The sequence below is a fragment of the Ceratotherium simum genome, chromosome 21 (genome assembly GCF_057802395.1).
Source record: "Ceratotherium simum simum isolate JZ-2026a chromosome 21, ASM5780239v1, whole genome shotgun sequence".
Lineage (NCBI taxonomy): Eukaryota > Metazoa > Chordata > Mammalia > Perissodactyla > Rhinocerotidae > Ceratotherium > Ceratotherium simum.
The window spans coordinates 6,332,841-6,356,789 of NC_141920.1; the positions used below are offsets into that span (position 1 = coordinate 6,332,841).

A 23,949-nucleotide genomic window follows, 5' to 3' on the forward strand; every position below is an offset into this window, starting at 1 on the left:
GGCACCTGGAGTGTGCGAGGCCTCTGGGAAATAGGCAGCACGAGGGACTTTAGTTCTGCTTCACGTCACAGGAATGAAAACGTGGGTCTGCACGAAAACCTGTCGATGATGGTTTCTCGTGATGTTCATGATCCCCCAGACTGGAAGCAGCCCAAGTGTCCTTCACAGGGAAATGGATCAACACACTGGTACAACTGTACTGTGGAATACTACTGAGCAACAAAAAGGAATGAACTACTGATACATGCCACGCATGGGTCACCCTCAAAGACGCAGATTGCAGTAAGCCGACACAAGACTGTGGGAGTCCATTTTTACACGATATCTGGAAAATGCAAAGCCAGAGGGATCAGAACAGGTCAGCAGTTGCAGTGGCTGGGGTGGGGGGAGGCACGTCTAGAAAGCAGGGCTTCTCCACAGCACTAGTGACATTGGGGACTGGACCATCCTCTGTTGTGGGGCTGTCCTGTGCATTATAGGATGTTTAGAAGCATCTCTCGCCTCTACCCGCTCGATGCCAGTAGCTCCATTTATGAAAACCAAAAATGTCTCCAGACACTGCCACATGTTCCCTGGGGAGCAGAGTCACCCTTGTCGCGACACAGCGCGATGAAAGGCAGCTCAAGGGAGTTCTCCGGGTGCTGGGGCCGCTCTCTATCCTGATAGAAGTGGTGATTACATGAGTCTATACATGTGTTAAAACTTACAGATCTGTATACAAAAACAGGTCAATTTTACTATATGTTAATTTAAAAACTTAAAAAAGCCAGAAAACAAAAACGGAAGCAAAACACCCCACAGAGGCAAGCCGTGAGTTCTACTAAAGAAGCAGAAACCAGCGCAGTCATTGCCGTGGGCCCTGACCTGTGCTGGGTGGGCCCAGTGCCGCCCCACCGTGTGGGCTGCAGCCTGTGGGGGACCAGTTACCGTCATACTTTGGGACAACCTTCCTCTCCTGACTTCAGATAGAATACAAGACGCCCAGTTACATTTGAATTTCAGATAAACAACAAATAATTGCTTAATATAAGTAGGTCCCACATATTGCAAATATTGTTCATTTATCTCAAATTCAAATTTAACCAGGCATCCTGTATTTTTATTTGCAAAATCTGGCAACTCTATTCTTGGGCAAATCTTCAGGTGTTTTTTATTTTAACCTATTAAGCCTGGGCTAGAATACAAATCGTTTCCACTTTCCCAAAGATATAGACCTATGTTTAAACATTATGTGTGTCTTTTCTACCTGCTTGGATCAATTAATTCACCACCTCAGTCCTTCTGCCCAATACATTTGGCCTGGCTCCCTGTACAGTGTGACTTGCCCTGGACGCTTGAATACGAATAATCAAAATGAATACTTGCACAAAACAAAGCCTATATATTGTAACATCATAAAGCGAAAAGGAATTCCTCTCCCAGCCAACCCACATGTCCTCTCCCCCAATATAAGCTTTCTCGGCCCTTTTTGGGGGTATTAAAACAAAAATAAACTTTGTGTATGAACATACCCACATAGGCTGGTAAATGCTTTAAATTTCTTTTCTCCCAGGTGGAATCACACCATAACATGTTCTGCCTTCACTTCTTGGCCAATCTGAGGGGACCTTCCTTCTCTGGACCCCCCGAGCACCAGTCCTGTCTTCTTCCCGTTGCAAACCCCAGGGCACAGAGCAGTGCTGGGCTTGGCCACATGCAGCAGGAATGTTTGTAAATAGATGAATGATTGTTTAGGTGGCTGGTCGGCACTTCACGCACGCCCTCTCGTTTAATCATCCCGTCTTGATAAAACACCACATTGTCTCTAGGGTTTTGCAGTTAAAAACTTGACTCAATGACTTCCCTCTGCACGTCTGTCTTGCCTGGCTTACTTAGGGACGGTATAGGTAAAGCCTTGGCTCTCGACCTGGACGTTTTGCTGTCCAGGGGACACTTGGCCATGTCTGGAAACATTTTGGGAGCAGCCAGGGACGCTGCTACACGTCCTGCAGTGCCCACGACAGCCCCACAGAGAATCATCCAGCCCAGATGCCAGCGCCGGGCAGTGCACCGGCTGTGACCATGCTGTGGGCCCATCTTGGAGCTTCTCCTGTGCTGGGACGGTGGGTGAGGGGACCGTCCCTGCCCTGAGCTTGTTGGAGGAGGACAGCAACACGTGTGCAGGGCCCAGAGGCCCACCAGGAGCGCTGTGGGGGTCTGGAGGAGGGCACGGTGGGAGGGGCTCGTTTCTGGACCACCACTCGGCTTCCTCTCTCCCCGCCCCGTCTGTTCCCCACACACCAGCCCAAGTGGGCCTCTCGCCACGGAACTCTGGCCATGTCCCCGCCGCCAAACCCTCCGTGGCTGCCGTCACACCTAGAACGTGACCTAGAACATGACCCAAAGCCCCCGCTGAGGCCCTGCATGACCGGCCCCTGCCCTCCTCCCGGCCTCTTGGCCATCGCCCCCTCCCTCACTCTCTCCGGCCCTACTGCCCTCCTCGCTGTTCCCCAAACACACCACGTACATTCCCGTCTCCTGGACTTGGCATCTGCCGTTACCTCTGCTGGAAATGGTCCTCCCCCAGAACCCCCATGGCTGAGAAGCCTTCCCTGACCCGTCCCCCTTGTTCCTGAGCATATCTGGTCAGCTCTGGGGGGCTGTAGCCCTGTTCTGGCTCTCCGCTGTACCCCACACTGAGCACAGTGCCAGGCACACGACAGGTGGTCCTTAAATAGTTGTTGAATGAACTAGTAAACGAATAAACGAGTTGGTTGCTCAAGCCTCAGACACATAACCCAAATGTCCATCGGCAGGAGAGGGCAAGCAAAGGAATTTCCAGCTGCGAGGCTCCTCTGTGGCCACGAGGGAGGAGGTCAATGGGTGTTGCATTGACGTGGAAAGATGTCCATGGTATATAATGTGAAAAACAGGTTTATATGGACCAGCAGTGACAGCACAGTACCAATGACGAGGAATCGAACACACGTGTCTGTCTGTCTGTGCATGCCGGGGCTGGCCTCATGGTGTGACCCGCACAGCTCCCTGACCGGGGGCCCTGTGTGTGTTTGATGCTCTGCTGTCACCATCCTGAAATTCGTAATGACTTCTGGACAAGGGGTCCTGCGTTTTCATTTTGCACTGGGCCCCGCAGATTCTGTAGCTGGTCCTGGTGCCAGGGGATGGCTGGAAAGTTGATCCATCTTCTAGAACCCCGAATGGGCTCTGTGCAGGAGGTTCCAGGGGATCCTGAAACTGTGTTCTGCTTGCAGACACCAGGCAGTGTTTTTATAATCCCGTTTCCCCAGGAAGAAGCGAGGGAGATGAACCCAGTTCAGAGTCTTTCATTCAAATTCCTCCAAATGACCATGGTCACGTATTTGACATTTCAAGGAATACCAGGGAGGAAAGACTTGCCGCTGGGAGAAAGTGGTCTCCTCCCCACCCCAAGGTGGGCGTTTCAGATGTGGCCCTGGGCCGAGGGGGCATCCGTGCTCACCTGCAGCCCCCGCCCCATGTTGGGGAACCCTGACCCCTGTTTGGCACCAGCACGTGGGGCGGCCCAGGATGGAGGCTTGGGCGTGTTTGCAGCACAAGGACATGCTGGTGTCGTGGCTGAGGGCACGGCTTTGCCTTCCGACAGACCGGTGTTCCAATCCTGACTCCACCACTGACCAGCTGCTGGGCATTGGTCACAGGAGCCTCGTTCTCTTTGTCAAGTGAGGTCCCGGCGCCTGCCCGGGGCTGTGTTGGGGATCGGTTGGGCTGTGAGTGCGTCCGCTGTTGGCACAGAGGCATTGGTTCATTTAGTAAATGGATGTCAGGAGCCCATGAGTGCCAGGCACTGTGGGAGGCATCCTTTTTATAAAAAACTGTGCCCCAGGGTTTGGTTGGTGGGTCATTCCTACCCTTGGTTTTTGTTTTTTGGTGGGTTTTTTTTGTCCTTTTTAAAATTGAGATATAATTCACATATAAAACTCACCATTTTAAAGTGTACAATTTGGTGATTTTTAGTATAGTCACATTGTTGTGCAACAGTCCTACTAATTCCAGAACATTTCCATCACCCCGAAAAGAAACTGCCTATCCATTAGCACTCAGCCCCCCATTCCCTGCACCCACCCTGGCCCCTGGCAACCACTAACCTGCTTTCTATCTCTGTGGATTTACCTGTTCTGCGCATTTCATGTGAATGGAATCATACCTGTGATGTTTTGTGACTGGTTTCTTTCACACAGCAAAATGTTTTCAAGGTTCATCCATGTTGTAGCATGTGTCAGAACTTCATTTCTTTTTATGGTGAATAATATTCCATTGCATGGATATACCACATTTTGTTTATCCATTCATTAGCTGCTGGACGTTTGGGCTGTTTCCACTTTTTGACTATCGGGAATAATGCTGCTGTGAACATTGTGTACAAGTTTTCGTGTGAACCTGTGTTTTCCGTTCTCTTGGGTATGTACCTAGGAGTGGAATTGCTGGGTCATGTGGGAACTCTATATTTAACTGTTTGAGGAACTCCAGATTGTTTTTCAGTGTATTTGCACCGTTTTTATAGTTGCAGCAGCAGTGTATGAGGGTTCCACTTTCTCCATCTCCTCTCCACACGTGTTTCTAGTCTGCCTTGTTGTAGCCATCTGAGTGGGAGGGAACTGCTGTCTCCTTGTAGTTTTCCATGTCCCTGTTTTTTTGTTGAAGGTAAGTGTCTGCTATGGTGTCGTTCAGCCTTTAGGTTGAAAACCTTAATCTTTTCTCAAATGTGGTGACAGAAGGGGAATGATCCATACCTGCCCTCTGAGTACCTGCTCTAGTGCCAGGCCCAGGATGGCTTGTTGCCATGTTCTCTAGTCCTCAAGCCTCTAAGAAAAGGGCAGGAACAACCCCAAATGACAGCTCAGACTAAACAATCAAGGGGGTTTATTCGTCTTGGTGGTTGGGGCAAGACACGCGCTTCAGGACTGGTTTGATCCTGTTGCTCAGTGATGTCACCAGAGCCCCTGTGTCTGTCTGTCTCTCTGTTCTTTCTTCCACCAGATCAGCCCCATTTGAAAATGTGGCCCACGTGTGGTCACCAGATGGTGGCTGTTTCTGGGGCTCCATCCATCCCTCCTCCCTCAATCCTGTCTAGGGAGAGAGAAGGTTGCTCTGGACACTAGACTGGGAAGGTTCTTTTCCAGAAACTTCCAGGACACCTCTCCTCTATTCATTGGCTAAATTGCGTCATGTGCCACCCCTGAACCAATCATTGTAGCCAGAGGGTTAGTTGCCACGTATTGGACCACAGGCCCCACCATTGTGGCCACGGCAGGGTCAGCTAAGGCACAGCTGCGAAATGAAAATTGGCTTGGGTACCAAGGAAAGAGGGGCATGGGTGAGACAAATGATATCACCCCCATTTTACAGATGAGAAAACTGAGGCCCCAGCACACAGTCTCACCTCCCTCAGCCCACACAGGCTGGTCGACGGTGGATGTGGGTTAAAACCCCCAGAGACCCTCTTCTCTCGCCTCTGTCTGTCCATTTCTCAGCTGAGGCTGTGGGTCCCGGACCTGGCTGTCCTGACGGCTGCGGGAGCGAGCTAGACGCCCCTCCCAGGGGCGCAGAGGCTGCTCCCGTGCCTGGCTTTGCTGTCTCTGGAACAGCATCAGGTTTTCAGGCAAGGCATTTTTATTTTGCCCTAAAAGCCTTCCAGGGGGGAAACGACTCCTAGGGGCTCAGCTTTAATGGTTTCTTTTATAGAATTGTTCGCATTATAGATGGGTGAACTCGAGGACACTCCAGCAAAGAATGCAGGAGAGCCGAGCGTTAAAAGGAGTTAAGGTAGAATAGTGGTGGACAGGGAGGTTTGCTCTTTAAGCATTAGTTGTTAAAAAACCACAACGAACCCCCTGGTGCTGATCCGGTCCTCGGGAGGCTGGTTTCTCGACTTGCGGTCTGTCTGGGGGGCTCCCGGTGAAGTTAACTCCAGATGTGGATGGGCCCAGGGCCTCCAGAAGCACCGCTTCCGCTGGCCTCTGACCCCCTCGCCTAACTTGGGGGTGTCATATGTCGCAGTCACACAGCCTGACCTGAGTTCAAATTCTGCTCTGTAGGTTCCAAGCTGGGTGTCCTTGGCAGGTTATTCAGCCTCTCTGAGCTGTTCTGTCATGAGTGAGATAGGCCTTCTTTGTCCTGTCTCTTGCTTTCTTTCTTTGGAGTATTTACCACCACCAGACGTGACATTAAATACATATTGGCCAGTGGCCTCATCATTGCCGGAGCCGACAGACAGTCCATCCTTGGCCCCCATCACACCTGATCCATCGGCAGAGCATAGGACACGGTGACTGCTCCACCCACTTTGTCCCCCTGGTCTCCAGGACCCCATATCCTCTTGGTGTCCTCCTTCCTCCTGCCCGAGCTTCTTCCAGATCCTTCCAGATCCTTCCCCACTGGCACTCCTGTGAAGCCTCTGCCAAATCCCTCTGTCCTCTCAGTGGTGGAGACGGGCTCCCGGGCTCAGCTCTCAGCAGCATGCTCTCCCCAGGTGAGCTCGTCCAGTCTCCACGCCGGCCCAGACGGCTGCCCTGAGCCGGTATTTATCGAGCACTTTGAATGTGCACAGCGTTGCTCTGAGGAGCATCTGTGCGTTGAGTGGCAGAGGCTGGACTTGAACCCAGGAAGGCTGGCACTGGGTTCCAGGTGTGTCCCCTGGACCAGGAGCCACGCCCAGGCTGGGACGTTCCGCTGCCCACCTGCCAGCTTCCCTTGGTGTCAGGGGGCGATTCCGGACAGCAGCGGCTAAACCACACTGCACTTCATCTCCCCTCCCCTCCCCGCTGTCCCCGCCCCCGCCTTGCTTTCTCTGCCCCCCTTCTAATGGCGCTCCGGCCAGAGCGTGAGAGTCACTCACGTGGGACCCTGCACTTCTCACACCTTTCACATCCAGTCCCTCCACAAATTTTGTCCGTTTTCCTTTCAAAATATACCCAGGATTGGTTGTTTTCCTGGTTTGGATGTCTGCTAGTTATGCGACCGTTGGGGGACACTGGGTAAAGGGTACATGGAACCTCCCTGTACATTTTTTCCTGCAACTTCCTGTGAATCTGTAATTATTTCAAAACAAGACGTTAAAAATAAAATAAGTTCTTGGGCCAGCCCTGGTGGCCTAGTGGTTAAGTTCGGCGCGCTCTGCTTCTGCGGCCTGGGTTCGGTTCCCGGGTGTGGACCTACACCACTTGTCTGCCAGTGGCCGTGCTGTGGTGGCGGCTCACATACAAAAAGAGGAAGATTGGCAGCAGATGTTGGCTCAGGGCGAATCCTCCTCAGCAAAAAAATTAAGTAAGTTCTAAAGATAGATTTAAAAATGAACTATCAAGGATCGGGCCATTCCTGGCCGACTCGGCTCCCACCGCTGGGTCCAGGTCCTTCTCCCTGGACTGGTCAGTCGCCTCTGCCTGGTCTCCACTTCCGTCCTTGACCCCTACAGTCCAGTCTCCCGGGACGGCCTGAGGTGGCTTCACAAACAGCTCAAGCTGCCACTCCTCGGCTCCAACACCCCGTGGTTTCCATTCCTAACGAGTGTCCGAGTGTCCCGGGGCGGCCATAACACAGTGCCACTGACTGGGGGCTAAAACAACAGAGCATTATGTTCCCACGGTCTGGAGGCTGGAAGTCCGAAATCAAGGCGTCCCTGGGCTGTGCTCCTTCCAAAGGCTCCAGGGAAGAGTCCCTCCTTGCCTCTTCCAGCTTCTGGTGGCTCTTGGTGTTCCTTGGCCTCCGTGTTCAGATGGCCGTCTTCCGTGTGGGTGTGCGTGCGTGAACCTCTGTGTCTTCACATGGCCTTCTTCTAAGGACACCGGTCACTCGCCTGGCGCCCACCCTAATCCAGTATGACCTCATCTTAATTAATTACATCTACAAAGACGCTATTTTTTAATAAGGTCACATCCTGAGGTTCTGGGTCATGAATTTGGGGGGACACCGCAACCCAGTGCCCAGGAAAGCTTGCTGGTGCCCACAAGACCCTGTGTTATTCGTGTCCCCTGTGGTCCCCCACCACTTACCCTCTGACCCCACCACCCCTGTCACCCCCAGTCTCTGCTCCCACCAGGCGGCCAGTCTCTTCTGCTCCTTGAACACACCCACCTCGCTCCCACCTCCGGTCACTTGCCTTTGCAGTGTCCTCTGCCTGCAATGCCTGCTCCCCAAATACGCATGTGGCTCCCTCCCTCGCCATTACCCAGTTCTCTCCTCAAGTGGCCCCTCCGCACAGAAGGTGGTGGTCATCAGGGCTGCTTGCGACTGTCCCCACCCTCCTTGGCACCAAGCAGGATTGCCCCCACCCCTTGAAAGTAGGTGGGCCACGTGACCTGCCCCGGCCAATGAAATGTGAGTGGAACTTCCCCTAGCCCGTCCTTCCGCAAGCCTCAGCCGGCTCTGCCCCTCCTCCGCTTCGTTTTGTCCACACACGTCACCACGGGCTACCTGCCTCCTGCCCCACCGGCGTGGGCTCGCAGAGGACAGGGGCTTTTCTCCCCGTGGTTCCCTGCTGTGTCCCAAGCTCCTACCACAGCCTGGCATGGAGTGAGTGCTGAACACATGCGTGCTGGGTGGACGAGAAAGAGACGTGTGAGTGAACTGGGAGGCGTGGATGGAGTCACCCGCTGACCGCCTCTCCTGTAACCGCTCTTCTCTGCGTTTGGCTGCTTCCGGTCTAGGGCAGAGCATCAACCCCAAGTTGGCGGGTCTGATCGGCCGGCACGGGCCCCAGAACAAGCAGCCCTTCATGGTGGCCTTCTTCAAGGCCACCGAGGTCCACCTCCGCAGCACCCGCTCCACCGGGGGCAAGCAGCGCAGCCAGAACCGCTCCAAGACGCCCAGGAGCCAGGAGGCCCTGCGGGTGGCCAACGTCGCAGGTACGCCCGGGTGGGGGTTACCACACAGAGCCCCGCGGGACCCCAGCAGGGGAGGGACACGACGTCCGTTCACGTGCTGCACAGATGGTTCTGGAACCAGTGCAGCAGGAAGCAAACCCCAGAAAATCCCGTCCTGCGCAGAGCTCACCATCTTCATTGTGTAAAAGTCACAGATTCATTTAGAGATGCAAGTAGCAAAACATTAATGTAACAAGGTGCCAACCATGTAAATTTCTGAAGAGACAAAACCATGGCTACAAATAAGTGAGAGAAAACTGTAAAGGCGTGCGTGCGTGGGAAGGCTCCACACCAACCGAGGGGCGCTGCCTGGGGAGTGGGGAGGAGGAAAAATGGGGGAGTTTGCTGTCTCTTTAGTTTTGTTTCTTAAAGTGAAAAACATTTGAAACTCATGGCACATTCTAACATCTGTTGAATATGGGTGGCGGGTTTTTTGTGGAGACTGCACGGCTCTGGGTGGGTCCTGAGCAGGGATGGTCTGAGGCTCCAACCAGCCCCGCTGGCCGCGTTGGGAGCTCGGAGCTGAGCTCGTCGGCACCCTGGCTCCTGGGCCTGGGGTTGGTCGGAGGAAGCGTGGAGGGGGAGCGTGGGGGTACTTAGAAACATGGCGGTGAGGCGACAGAGCAGCCCCCACCCCAGATTAACCTGATGTTGTCAAGAGCTTTCACCTTCCCAGCCAATTCTGAAATTTCTGTTCATTTTCCTTTTCGAGGGAAAAGGAAGGTATGGTTGCTATGGTTGGTGCTGTTTCTAAGAGCAGGGCTTCCTGCCCCCAGGGACGCCCCAGGGGCCCTCGGATGGACTTTCGTGGGTGCGTGTGGCTCCAGGGTCTGTGGGCAGGGATTCTGGGGGATTCTTTCTGGCAGGTGCATCCATTCTGTTTTAGGTTTCTCAAAGGGGTCTGTGATCCCCTAAATTGAAAACCAACTGAATCCTTTAGTTCGTATTGGGAGGCTCGTCTGCGCCGGGCTCTTGGGGGCCGGGGTTCAATGTTGAAAGCCCAGCGGTGGTCTGCCCTCATGGAGCTCATTCAGGACGGGCAGGAGGTCGCCATCATTCACAGCCACACTAGCAGGCCTGAGAGTCGGGGCGTGGGGACTAGGGATGCACCCATTCACCCATTCGAGGGCTGGTTCAGAGAAGACGTCCCAGCTGAGAGCTCGGATGAGCAGGTGCCCACGAGGCCAGGCTGGGTCGGCTTGAGACGGGTGCTCCGGGCAGTGGGCCTGGCAGGTGTGGGGCCTGTGATGGGAGGGTGAGTGGCACCTTTGAGGGGAGAGGAAGGGCCGTGTGGCTGTCGGGGAAGGGTGGGCGGGAGAGGTGAGCAAAGTCTAGTGTCTTCTTGGGAACCACATCCACATCCTGGTGTGGGGTAGGGCTGATAAGATCATTCTAGCTGCTCTGAGAATGGGGGGAGCAGGGCGGGGTGCTCAGGGAGGGTCACACGAGGGAGACTTGCTGGAGGCCTTTCCACATCAACCAGGAGGAAGTGCTGGCAAATTCCATCCCAGTAAAGACTCCCGTGTCCTGGAGGTCTGCCAGCTGTACCTCGGCTATGCAAGGGGAGGGGCCTGGCCTTAAAGCCTTAGAATCCGACACCCAATTTCCCCACCTCATCCTCACCAAACCCCCATCGAGTCTCCATTTACATCACCCCCAGGACGGGGCTCTCACTACCGCACAGGACAGCTGTTCCACCTTGCCGGGAATCTACCTCCTTCCCATGGATTTCTGCTTCCTGGCACTGTTTGAAGTTCATCTAAACCCTGCCTGGAAGTTTAATGATTAAAAAAATGCCATGGCCTGGGCCCCACCGCGGGTCTGTAAACCAGCATCTCTGAGTGTGTGGGTGTGTGCACGCACCCGCCCGTTTGAAGTGCTTTACCTCCCGTGATGGGCCGGGAACGCTGCCGTGGGGCCGCACAAGTTGATCCTCTCTGACCCGGCAGCTCTGTGTGTCGGAGGGACACACGCTCCGGCCCACCACCTGCCGCGGAGCTTTCTATCCTGCAGGCTAACCGACCCCCGCCAGGGCCTCCAGCTGCTCTTCAGGTGGTGTGGTCTGGGGGTGGGAAACTGGGTCCCTGGCTGCCTCCCACTTCCTCCTCCCCACCCGTGTTTGGACCCACCTCCCTGGTAATTAGCCGCCTTCCCCAGGTGACCTGTGGGGGCGGGAGCTGAGTCCCAGAGCCCGTTGTAACTTGTTAGAGGCTCCGGCGGGGGCCCGTGGAGGTGGGTGAAGCAGCCTGGCCTCCTGCTCGCTGGCCCGCTGTTGCGTGCGCCGGATGGGGCAGGGCTGGAGGGACGGGGAGCTGGGCGTCTACCTCCAGAGCATCTCCTTTCTTTCCTCTCCTCAGCTTTCTGCTAATAAGGGGTCATAGTGAAACGGGACTTCCGACCACTTTCCCCAGAGCAGCCACACTCCAAGGGGGCCTGGAGGCGCAGTGCTGGTGTCTGGGGTCCCTGACGGCAGGGCCACTGCCCACCCCACACTTGTATGCCCACTGCTGGCTTCATGAGCTTCTCACAGCCTCAGTCTGTTGGGCCTTGGGTTCCAACGTTAAACCACATGTCACTGCTTGGCTTTCAGTCAGGGTTGGGAAAAGTGGCACTCGGGCTGATGCTTGCCCTTCCTCTGCTGGTGGCAGACATTGCTAATCAATCGTGGCACTTTCTTTCTCACTGAGCCCTCACGTAGTGTCAGATCCTCCTTTACTCGGGGCACCAAGCAGCTGGCAGTGTTGGCCCTTGGCACGAAGCTTCTTTGCCACGTCCCTGGCCCAAGCTAACGTGCTCAGACCTTTGTGTCGTTCAGGCTGCTTCGCAAACATCGCTGGGCTGAGGGATGCTCCTTCCCTGCCTCCCCCCTCCGCCTCCCTAAGGGGGAGAGGGAGAAGGAGGCTTGTGAATTGAGGTTGCTCCCTGCGGCCTCAGGCGTCGCCACAGCGATGGAGGCCGTCCTGGATTCCCACCCAGTGCATTCCAGACGGTACAGGGAATGGTCCAGTAGATTTCTCCAGCTCTTCTCTTGTGATTCCCTTGATCTTCACATGCTAATGGCCACCTGGCCCTCCAGAGGCCCTGCCACCCTGCAGCTGGTTCTGTCTCTCACAGGCCTCGGGCTACCAGGCCTGGAGGTGGGGTCCCCATTGCTGCTCCGTCCTCCCTAACCTGCCCTGACCCCCAGCCTTGGAGCTCAGCCAGTGAAGTGGACCGTGCTGCTCCACACACTGCCCACGCTGGCCCTGGCTCCTGCCTCCTCATTCCTGGGGGCTCCGGTGCCCGGCCCTCTGTCCCGCTGTCCACTGCTCCTCCTCACGGAGGGCCCCTCCTCTCCACCCCTCTGCATCCTCAGCCTGGGACGCTCCTCCCTTGGATGCCTCCCTGGCCTGCTTCCTCACTCCCTTTTGGTTCTCACACAGATGTCGCTTCCTCAGAGGGGCCTTCGTTTGCATCACATCACACGGCTCCCCCCAGCGCACCCTACCTGTCCATCCATCCCCCTGTCCTCCCGTCCCCCTGTCCTCCCATCACCCGTCCTCCCCCCCCCCCGTCCCCCTGTCCCACTGTCCTCCCGTCCCGCTGTCCTCCCACCCCCCGTCCCCCTGTCCTCCCATCCTCCTGTCCTCCCATCGTCTGTCCCCTGTCCTCCGTCCCCCATCCCCGTCCTCCCATCCTCTGTCCCCCTGTCCTCCCGTCCCCCATCCCCGTCCTCCGTCCCCGTCCCCTGTCCTCTCATCCCCTGTCCTCCCATCCCCTGTTCCCGTCCTCCCGTCCCCCTGTCCTCCTGTCCCCTGTCCTCTCGTCCCCGTCCCGTCCTCCCATCCCCTGTCCTCCGTCCCCGTCCCCGTCCTCCCGTCCCCGTCCCCCTGTCCTCCCGTCCTCCCGTCCCCCTGTCCTCCCCTCCCCCTGTCGTCCCATCCCCCTGTCCTCCCGTCCTCCTGTCCTCCCTGGCTCTTCTCCACGGTGCTCATCTTGACAGCGTGTGACGGGTCGGTTGACTGTCTGGCTCTCTCACTGGAAGAGAAGCTGCGCCATGGCAGGGCTCTGTTTGGTTCACACCTGTAGCTCCAATGCCTGAAACAGTAGACACTCAGTGCAGTTTGTGTGCATGAATGAATGAATGAATGACTGGTGCGCCAGGCGCCCAGGTAGTGAGGGCCGAAGACGTCGGAAGGCGAGTGCTTCCTGCCCCAGCCTGCGGCGGTTGCCGGTGCCCCATCGCCCCCTCACTCAGGTCGTCTCACTGGTTTTGAGGTCTCCTAGGAGCCAGGTTCCCTCCCATAAAGACCACAATTCTGTCGTAATCAGTTAAGTGTAATTTCCTCATTGGTTTGTATATCTTTAAAAATTGCTTTTCTGAACTATAGACATAAAGATCTGTATAAAATTGGGGATATTCGACAACGCTGATGAAAGTGGAAGTAGCCTGAGATCGAACCCACCCCGCCAGGAACACTGTTTATCTTGGACCTAAGTGTTTCCGGAAAACCGGCAGGAGACCATCTTCTGATTCCCACTGCACCCTCCACTCTCCCCCCTTCCAGCCCCCTTCTCCCCAACCCCATTCTTCTTTCTCTTTCTTTCTCCTTCCCGCCCTCACTCCCCTCCCCTCCACGCTGAGGGTTTCCGGGACGACGTGATGTCCAGTGTGTGCCAGAGGAGGCCTTCTGACTTGCAGTGGATGGTCACTAGGTTTATGGATACGAAATGAGCTCGCTACACAACTCCTACCACACCCATGTTACAGATGAGGAAATTGAGGCCCAGGGAAGGGAAGTCAGCCGTGTCCTTCTTATCTGACCGTTTCTTGTTAACCTAGAAGCCGTGCAGATAGAATTCCTGTGAATCAGGGGAAAGCAGAACATGGCGGGGCGGGGAGGTTCACCTTTTGCCGAACACCCGGATGGCATGTCAGTGGGTTTGGAGGAGCCGGTCTTTAACTCCGAATGGTCAAAGGGTAGGCGTGTAAATGAAGGATGTGTGGATGTTTAAACATCCCTGACGGGTGGCTGGAAGGATAATAAATAGCAAGTCGCCATGAGCTAAGCGCGGTGCTAAACTGACTTGAAGACTCAAGGCTGCCCTGGGAAGTGTAGGCACCCTCTCCCCACCCTGCAGACGAGGAGCTGAGGATCTAGGAGAGCCGGGGGTTGGCTCCAGAGCTGGAGCGTCCCCCTTCCCCGGTCCTGACTCACTGGTCAAACTTCACTCGGGCTGGCGTGCTCCAGGGTCTACACCTGGGCTCAAGCCAACTACCAGTCCCACATCGGGATGACCCCTCACATGAACCTTCTGTGCGATGGTTTGGCTGCAAGTAAGAGAGACCCCAGATCAAATGGGCTTCAAGCATTAGGAACGTCGTCGGCTCCCAGAACCGAGGTTGTGTGGGCACGAGGGTTGGTTGATCCAGAAGTCAACAGCCTGGCTCTTTCCATCCGCACCCCGCCATCTGCAGTGTTGGCTTCATCTCAAGGCTACGGCTGGACATAGCCATTGAAGGCTCGCTCCTTTCTGTCCCCGGGCAACAGGAGGAAGACAGCGAGCATCTCTTCCTGTGGGTCTTTCTTAGGAATGAGGAAACTTCTTCCAGAAGCCCCCAGTGTGCCTCCACCTGTGTCCTGTTGGCTTGCACTGTATCGCTTGGCCCTATCTGAACCAGTCCTTACTCTGAGGACAGGATGTGAGCTGCTGAGGTTAGCCTGGGTTCTAAGCCAGTCACTGGCAAGGGCTGGGGTTGCCATGAGGGACCTCAGCCCGAGTCCAGGAGGGGCCCCCAGCAGGCCATCTGAGAAAGCCGACCAGGCAGTGGGAACTGGGTGCACCTGGGTGTCTCCCAGGGCAAGCTCAGGGGAGCAGGTAACCCTGTTCATCTCCTGGGTCTTCCCCTCTCCTCTTCCTGTGCCCCTCACCACGGGTATTCATTACCTTCTGGGACACTTAAGCCTTGAGGGGATCAGAGCAGTGGACAGAAACTAAGGTGTTAACCCCTCCTTTATTTGTGTGTTCCTTCCACAAATATTGGTGGACACTGGGCTCTGTGGACCCCACGTGATCTCACAAGGCCTTTTTGAGTAGGTGACGTTGGAGCTGAGGCTTGACATACAAAGAATATGGGAAGGAGCAGTCCAGGTAGAGGAAACAGCAGGTACAAAGGCCCTGAGGTGGGGATGGGCTTGGCAGCACATTCACAGCACAGAAAGAAGGCTGGTGTGACTGGAGGTTGGTGGCTGATGGTTCAGGAGTCAGGGCCTTACAGGCCAAGGGCAGGAGTTGAGATATTGCTCTAAGTATGATAGAAAGCTCCTGGAAAGTTTTAGGTGGAGGTGAGACGGGTTGAGGTTAAGAAAAAAATCAACCCCTCTAGCTGAGGGGTGGAGGGAAGATTGTGCAGTGGCAACAGAGAGTGTGTGTTTGTCTATGTGTGTGTAAGAGAGAGAGAGAGGGAGTGAAAGAGACAGAGAGAGACAGAGATTTCTACATGTTTACAAGTGCTCACCCCTAACCCAGTGCCTACAAACCTTACATACTTCTGGAAAACCCCAGGGCATAATTTCCGCTCCTCAAAGAAACCCCAGTAGTGTGTTTTTATGGAAGGTCAGTGGGATCTGACTTTCTGCCCTCTGGTTTCTTCTTGGTGGTGGTGGTGGTGATGGGGGCTCTGTCCCAGGCCCCCTGTGCCCCTCTCGCCCCTCCAGTAGGCTGAGCATCGCGGGGTGAGCTGGCCTCACAAGGCGAGGTTGGCATTGGAAGCAGATCCCTCCAAGCGGGGCTCCTGCAGCTGGCGCTGTGGGGTGTGGATGGGGTTTGATTCTCTTACGTAATCCATGCAGATGTCAGCCTCCGAACCACACGTGTGCGTAAGAGAAACCAGTGTCCACAGAAGGATCCAGAAAGTGCTGTGACTAAGACTGCATGAGAGAGGGATGGGGCGCTGGCGCCGCCTCCCTTACAGAGGCCGTGGGCTGGACATGCAAATGAGCTTTAAGGCTACAGGTGCTCCGACGGCTCTTGTGTCAGAAATTGACCCTCCAGCTTTCTGAGTCCACCTGTGCTCCCATCACTGCCTTAGAATGAGGGAACTTTAATATGTGTGTATGTGTCCTTTTCCTCTCCCCGTTCCGCTCCTCTGTGTCCTCGTCAATGCAGAAAACAGCAGCAGTGACCAGAGGCAGGCCTGCAAGAAGCACGAGCTCTACGTCAGCTTCCGCGACCTGGGCTGGCAGGTGAGGGGTCAACTGGATCTCTTGGGTCTGGGCTCCCCCGTGGGCCCCCAGGGTGGCGGGGCTGTGTCCCAAATATGCACTGAGTTGTTTCCCGTCTGTGTCAGTTAAGACTCTGGTGTCAAGTGTCCCAACTGGGGTAGGGGATTTAGATTAGGGGTACTGGGATGCCTCATGAAGCCCAAGAGCAGAACTGTGGTTGAGACTGAAACCAGAACCAGGACCCCAAACACTTTGGACTCTGAACCTCATCCTCCACGTGAGCCCCATCTCCATCCTGCGGCTGGCTGCTTCTCTCAGACATGCCCAAGCCTGTGTGCTGGAATCCAGCTCCTGGGAGACCCAGCTCCCACAAGACCCAGCTCCCACCCTCTGCCCTGTCTGTCTCTCCTTCCTCCTTCTGTGGTTCAGATTCCCAGGGAAGGGACTGATTGGCCCAGCTCGGGTCAGGCGCTTGTTCCTGAACCAGTCAGTGGTTTTAGGGGCGGAGTCATGTCTAGGAACATGGCTGCCCCTGTGGAACCATGTGGATGGAGTAGGGCAAAAGACGAGGGATGAATCCTAGAAAAGGAGTGAGGATCGTGGAATCTCACAACTATTTATGAGCTTCTACGACATTCTGGGCCTCTCCAAGGCACTGGAGATGCAGCAGTGACATTGCAAAGTGACTGCCCTCGTGGAGCTCAGAGAGCCCCAGACAGAGCGTTGTCACAGGGTCACCAGGGCCACTGGTTTTGTTCTCCCCTCAGCAAGCCTGTAGCTTATGGGCGAGTCCAGATTCTTCCCTGAGGATCTTCCCAAGTGCGCCCGGGGACTTGCACACACAGCCAGCCTGGAGCCCTCCTGCGATTCTGTCCTCAGATTTATGACAGCACCCACGCTCGAAGAGCGCAGGGCTGTGCTTGGGTTCTGGTGCTGGAACAGAGCCCCAGTCTCCAGGGGCCTCTGCTGGAAGATTCTGTGGACTTGAGTCAATGAGGGGTGTATTTATTGCTAGCACGATATTTCTGTGCTCACCCAGCCCTAAAGGCCAGTGCAGCCACGTGCACCCCTTACTAGCAGCACGCATACCAGGCACTGTGCTGGCTCGTCCACGCTTCATTTAATTCGCACCATTGTGGTTATTAGTCTCTCTCCCAGGCAGGTGAACTGAGGTGTGGAGGTTTTGTTTAAAGCAAACTGCCAACGTGCTACCCCCTAGTAGGGGTGAAGTTGATGCCAGCCCCGGTCACCCCTCTCCGTGCCACCTTCCAATAAAGCCACACAGGCGTCCATTCCGGCCTCAGCCCAGACCCACGGTGGTCTTTCCATCATTTTGCGTTCTGTTGGGACCAGGAAAGGCTGCCACCCATTTCTCCCACCTCTGCAGGACCCCGGCTGCTCAGGAGTGGGTGGGCCGTGCCTTTGACCTCTGGGAGCACCAGAGTCGGGCCCACAGGAGGAGGGCTTCGGCGTGGAGGGCGGGACCCTATGGCTCACACTTTCTGTGTGGTTCCGGCTGCGGACCTCACCACCCCCCTTCCCGCCCTCTCCACTCTCCCCCAGGACTGGATCATCGCGCCTGAAGGCTACGCCGCCTACTACTGCGAGGGGGAGTGTGCCTTCCCTCTGAACTCCTACATGAACGCCACCAACCACGCCATCGTGCAGACACTGGTGAGTGTGGCCTGCATGCCCTCTGGGGTCTGGTCAGCTGGGGGGACCAGGGCCACCAGACCCTGCCTCGTGCTCCTTCCAGCTGGGGCCAGAGTAAACCTCTGCCCGAGGCCACGTCGGGACTCTCATGGGCCTTGGGCACTTCAGCTTTTGTGGGCCTTTCCTTCATAAAGAAAAGATTAAAAATCATACTTTACAACTGCATTGGCATGAAGAAGTGTATACTCTTCGACTCTAAAGTTCATTTATTTCTCCTAATTTTAAAAGAAATGAGAACAGTTTCATGGGCTCCTGAAGGTGTCCTGGGCAGCGGTCACTGTGCCTAACGGCAAAGCCGGTCCCGGCCCTGCCTGTCGGGGGACCCTTGTTCTTGGTGGTCAGCTGTCTGCTCCGTGTCCAGCGTCTGGGCTTCCCCTGGGTCGGGGGGCTTGAGAGCTTTCCCCTCCCAGAGCTCATGTCTTTGCCCCCTAGCCTTGAACTTCGGTCATTCAGGGGTGTTTATTGAGCGTCCGCTGCATGTAGACCCTCTGCTGGGAGCTGGGGACACCGCAGGGGACAGCACAGACATGGTCCCTGCCCTCAGCCTCATTTTCCAGGGAGGGAATAGTCAAGTGAACAAATGAGGAAGCTTCAGAGACAGGGAGTGACGGAGAGATGGCAGCTGGGTAACAGGATGGAGAGATGGGGGTCGCATTGGAGGATTCAGTGTGATAGTGAGATTAAAGCTCTCAACTCAGTGCCCAGCTTGGTGACACGTGCTCACCAGATGTTATTTTTGCTACTCTACCAACAACAATAGTGATCAGGGTTAGGGACTTTGTTCTTTAGTTTAGAATCTGAGGTTCAGGGACCTCAGTTATCTAGCTCCCTGCCATGAACATTATCTGGGCCTTTCCTGACAATGGGTCATCTTTCCTGGTTTGAATGCTTCTGGTGATGGAGAGCTCACTCCCCAGGGCCATCCCCCCTCTGTCCCACAGTTCTGTTTGTTACGGAGCTTTCTGCTTCTCTTGTTCAGTCATTTGCCTCCCTCTTCCCTGTCCCTGCCCCATGTGCTGCTGCTTTGAGGAAAAGCTCCCCTGTTCCTTTCATTTGGACCAGCTCTGCCCTTTGAGGGAAGGCGTCTTTTCTTTAGCATTGCTTTTCCAGAGCCCTCCTCCCCCAACAGTAAACTCCGAAGCCCTACTCAGGATTGAAAGTCCTTGGGCTGGAAATGGATAGTGCCCCCCAGCCTGTTCCTTGGCCTGGACCTATTCCCTGTGCCAGTGTCCCCCCTAAGGTCCTGCTCCGAGGACCCTGGGAGGTGACAAGGGGTCCTGTGACTCCGCCTTCAGGGCCCAGGAAGCCAGCTACCCTGTGACCACCCACTCATCTGTGTTTCACCAGAGAGCCCCAGGATCTGACTGGGGCTCTCCCATTATTCTCAAATGAGGGGTCTGTGGTCATGTTTTAAAGGGGAGTGAATCCTTGCCTTCTAGAGAGTCCTAGTGAAATACTTCCAGAAGAAATGAGCTGACATCTGGGATTTGCTTTAAAATTATTCAAGAGCACAGGAGATGGGGGAAGGTTTAGATTTGTAGGGTTTGTCCATAATAAAAAATTTAAAAAGTGTGCTGGCTTAGGTCAGAGGTCACAGACTGGGGCCTTGTGAGCAGATGGTCGTCCACAGACTGCCTTCACTTGGCACATGTGGTGTGTTGGAAACCTGGAAGTTTCACATAAAAACAAAACAGAACCGAATCCCTGGCCTGTCCTGAACACTCGGCGCATCTGATCTCACTGCCTGTGGTTGGCTGTGGTCATCTTGTGGCCTTCTCCCTTTAGTTTGCCCCAGTCCTCACTATTCCCTACTGTCCTTCTCCCGGGCTGCTTCACTCGTCAGTGGTGCTTGTGTGGCCCCTGCAGGCACTTGAGTTTCTTTGCCCTCTGACCCTCGTCCTCTGTAAAGTGCACAGGAGCCCGCGTGCAAGGAGCAGTAACCTGAGCGACTGGACGGCTTCTTTCTGCCTTCTTACTCTCTGGACCCCCTGCTTTCCTATTGACATCCACCCAAGTGTTTGCCCAAATTCTTTTCTTCTTCTTTGATTGCTCAAGAGGCAGGATAGTCTAGTATAGTCTGGTCCTGCACCATCCGGTACAGTAACCACTTCTCTGTGTGGCTCGTGAGCGCTTGAAGCGTGGCCAGACCAACTCGAGATGTTTTGTAAATATAAAATACACACCGGGTTTGAAGACTTAGTACAAAAAGGTAAAATATCTCATTAATAATTTTTTTATTTTAAGTGTATGTTGAAATGATAATATTTTTGAAGTGCTGGGTTAAATTAATTTCACCTGTTTCTTTTCCATCTTGTTAAATGTGGCTACGAGAACGTTTTAAATGACGTGTGTGACTTGCATCATATTTTTCTTGGACGGGACAGGTCTAGCCCAGAGGTCAGCAGCTTTTCTCTGCAAAGGGCCAGAGAGTAAATATGTTTGACTTTGAGAGTCATAAGGTCTCTGTTGCAACTATTCAAAAGCAGCCATAGACGCTAGGTAAATGGATGGGCGTGGCCGTGTGCCAATAAAACTGTGCACAAAAACACGTGGGGGGAATTGACCTGCGGGCGAACCTGGTTCAGCCCAGTGGTCTCAACTTGGGGCATCTTGCCCCTAGGGCAAATATGACATCTGGAGGCGTTTTTGGTTGTCATAATTGGGGGTTGGGGGTGAGTGCTCTGACTTCCAGTGGGCAGAGCCCAGAGATGCTGTTCAACGTCCTGCAGTGCACAGGACAGCCTCGCACCAGGGAGTGACCTGGCCCCAAAGTCTGATCTGGCCACTCACTTCCCAGCTGTGTGCTGTGTAGACCTCTGTGCTCTGGTTCCCTTGTCTGTAAAACAGGGCAATCCCAGAACTGAGTGAGTTCTCTGGAACGTGCTTAGAACTGGGAGTGCTTGGGGACGGTCACCTACGGTCATTTGGCCCATGCTGCACGTGTTCCTTATGGAAATAAGGCTGGGGGAGTGACTCACAGCTTCTCACCACTGCCGGCATTTGGGTGTGTGTTGCAGGTCCACTTTATCAACCCGGAAACCGTGCCCAAGCCGTGCTGCGCGCCGACCCAGCTCAACGCCATCTCCGTCCTCTACTTTGACGACAGCTCCAACGTCATCCTGAAGAAATACAGGAACATGGTGGTCCGCGCCTGCGGCTGCCACTAACACCTCCTGGGAGTCAGACCCTCTGGGGCCATGTTCTCCGGGATCCTGGTCTCCCACCGCCCAGTGTCTCCCACCACCCGCCTTGGCAAGGCACAGCAGACCCGGCGCCTTTTCAAGACCCTCCCGCCCCTCCCCAACCTTAGCGGTGTAGGAGAATTAAGGGATTTGAGAGGCAAATGGCTTTTGATCAGTTTTTCGTTGGCATCCTATGGACAAGATCCTACAAGCTGCTGCAGGCAAACCTAACAGGAAACAAAATATGTAAAGAAAAATGGCCCGGCCACGATCATTGGCCGTGAGTGTCAGCCGTGCACTGACTCGTCCCAGGGGAAATTGGGAGCGCCCTTCAGCCAGGCCACCCGGCAGCCAGCGGGGGGGAAGGGGGCGCGGCGAGGGGTGGGCACGTTTGCGTCCGTGCTAGAGCAAAACCGAGTCGGAAGTTCCTGTAATAAGTGTCACAATAAAACGAATGAATGAAAATGGTTAGGATGTTACAGATATATTTTCGTAAACAACTTATCCCCATTTCTTGCTTGGCTCTGATGTCATAAACAGCAGCCGTGGCCGGCGGAGGGCGCGGAGGCCCCGTCCTCTGCAGCCCGGTGTCGGTCTGAGGCTCTCGGGCCCACGGTTTACGCAGACTTGCCCAAACCCGAGATTCGGCTGGGAGAGGGAAGGGCCAATTTCTGCTTGGAGGAGGGAGTGTGTTGTCCTTGAAGGAAAAATGTGTCCCGTCCTTCAGCTGGGGGTGTGATGGCAGGAATTAAAATAGGCCTGTCAAGCCCTGGGAGACGTTTGGAATTGGTTTTCCAGCTCTCCTCGAGGTAGGAAATCAATGGAACAGCGGAGAGGAGGGGGCCCGCGTTCAGGACAGAACTTGAAACTCGACCCTGAACTCCGGCCAACACGGCCCTATTTCCAGAAGCACAAGGGAGCCTCGCCCTCGACAGGTGGGTGGGCAGGGGTCCTGTCCATCTCGGTGGGCCCCTCCCTTGTTCATTGATCTCGTCCTGAAGTCTGGGTTCTGACAAGGGCCTCCCCACGTGGCCACCTCTTTTCCTTTGCAGACCTCTACTGAGGCTCTGAAATGATTGGCTCCTTAAAGTAAGGGAAAGATGGCACAGTGGGAGGTCTGCTAGGTGCAGGTGTGCTGGATGCGAATCTCAAATGGAAGGATCTAAAAGCCCTTCTGAAAGTGACACCTTAATCAAGGGTCCTGACTATGGGTGCCATTTCTGACATGGCTCTTGGAGCAAGCCTCCCTTGCCCTGGCCAGTGGGTCCCCTGAATGGTCGCACCCAGCCTCCAGCTGCCCACAAGGCGGTGGGGAGGCCCAGGCTGTCTGTTGTCCAGGCGAGGCTGTGGCCTCTGGAGTCCTGTCCAGTGGGGAACTGTTTCTCCACCTTGGTTAAGTTGGTTCCTAGAAACACTGGGGCCCTGTTTTTCTTTTCTTTTCTTTTTTTCTTCTTTAGTAGCTTGGGCTGCAGGCTTCACTCTGCCTGGTCAACGGGAAGAGTCTCTGTTTCTGTTATATTTTGTTTTGTCTGTTGGCAGATCTGGGGATTTGTGTGTGATTCGCTCTTGGTGCAAGTTTTCTCACTGCGTGGGCCCCAGCCGGCCTCTGGTTAGCATCATTTGTACATTGAAACATGTAAATAGTTGTTACAAAACAAAGAAATTATTTATGTCCATCTGAAGCTCTTGGACCCTCCTCAATCCCTTGTCTGGGACGATGAGCTCGCTTCCCTCCAAACTGTTTGTTTTCTTATTTAAGACTATTTATTAACGGTCGGACCAATGTACCTTCAGCTGTTGCATAGAGCAGTCCTCAGCAAAAATTCTGTACAAACAGACAAAATAAAGGGTTTTGACTTTGCAATAAAAGGCGACATTTGGTTCTGGTCCTTGGGCCTGTGTATGTCTGTGTGTGTTGTTTTTTCTCTCAACTCCTAGATGTTGGCGTTCTCGGTCTGCTAAGAGCTCTCCGTCTTGGCCCCCACCGTGAACACGCTGTTGATCATCCAGGCCCTGGGGAGAGAGGGGTGCTCATCAATATTTGGTGCAGCTGTGTGGGCTCGGAGCAGGAGAGATGGAATCAAACAACAAATGGGAGTTTGGTAGGCTCGACTACAAAGATCCTTGATTGAATTACAGTGCAGCTGTCAGCAGCTGTTTCAAAGAGGCGGGGGGTAAATTAGTTGTGTTTACTGCTAACATAGTTGAAAGATTTAGTCATCCCAATAAAACAGAGGCCCAAGAGAGAAGACAGAGGCAGGGGGAGTGTACACCCCAAAGCCGCCCAGGCCCGGGAGCCGACATTGTCCAGGGCACGCTATTTCTGTGGTTTGGGGCTGCTGTTGGCTCCCAGTTCCTGCCGTGGACGGCCCCCAGTGGGCCCGGGGAAGGCAGCCAGGGGCCTGCTGCCTGACTGTGCACTGAGCAGCCCTCAGCTGTGCAGCAGGGAGCAGCGTCTTGGTCCCTTTTCGCTTTGAAGTGCACACTCAGGTCACCTGATGGATGTTAGAATCCGGGCCCGTACTTGGCCAGGCTGCTCCCTCTTCCCCCATCGCCTCAAACAAAGCGGCCGCTCCTAACAACTTCCAGCCCCTGCGATTTCCAAACTCTCCTGTCATTGTCCTGACGTGCGACTTCGCTTTTGTTCTATTTCCAGGCCGAAGACCAGAGCCACAGACTGGAGGGCCAGATGCGGCCTGCAGACGTGTCTGATTCCCTCTGCACAGTGTTTATACGTTTTCTTAAAAGTGAATTTATTGCCAACATGTTTTTGAAAATCAGAAGATTGGGATGAAAAAAATCCCAAATTCTGGCTTCTCTTAAGAAGTTGGTAGATCTGGCCACTCTGGGCCCCACTCCTGCGTGGGAGCTCTTGGCTAGAGCCAGAGTAGTTGTTGCCACAGTCTCCGCTACCCGCTATTGCCTCTCTCACAAAGGGGCGAATGTCAGTTG

The 23,949-nt window shown here is 54.7% G+C and overlaps 1 protein-coding gene across 2 annotated transcripts in view; it reads left to right on the plus strand.

Annotated features, from left to right (window-relative positions):
* Positions 1-22,900, plus strand: part of BMP7 (bone morphogenetic protein 7) — an 89,157-nt gene extending 66,257 nt beyond the window's left edge. Inside the window, exons 4-7 of one of the 2 annotated variants that reach the window (XM_004430245.3) lie at positions 8,682-8,879; positions 16,047-16,123; positions 17,666-17,776; positions 20,833-22,900. In XM_004430245.3, the coding sequence (XP_004430302.1) occupies positions 8,682-8,879; positions 16,047-16,123; positions 17,666-17,776; positions 20,833-20,982 (536 nt within the window). In that variant the 3' untranslated portion in view covers positions 20,983-22,900. The remainder of the gene's footprint in view (positions 1-8,681; positions 8,880-16,046; positions 16,124-17,665; positions 17,777-20,832) is intronic. The other variant, XM_087445090.1, reaches the window with a different exon arrangement.
* The last annotated feature ends 1,049 nt before the right edge of the window (positions 22,901-23,949 follow it).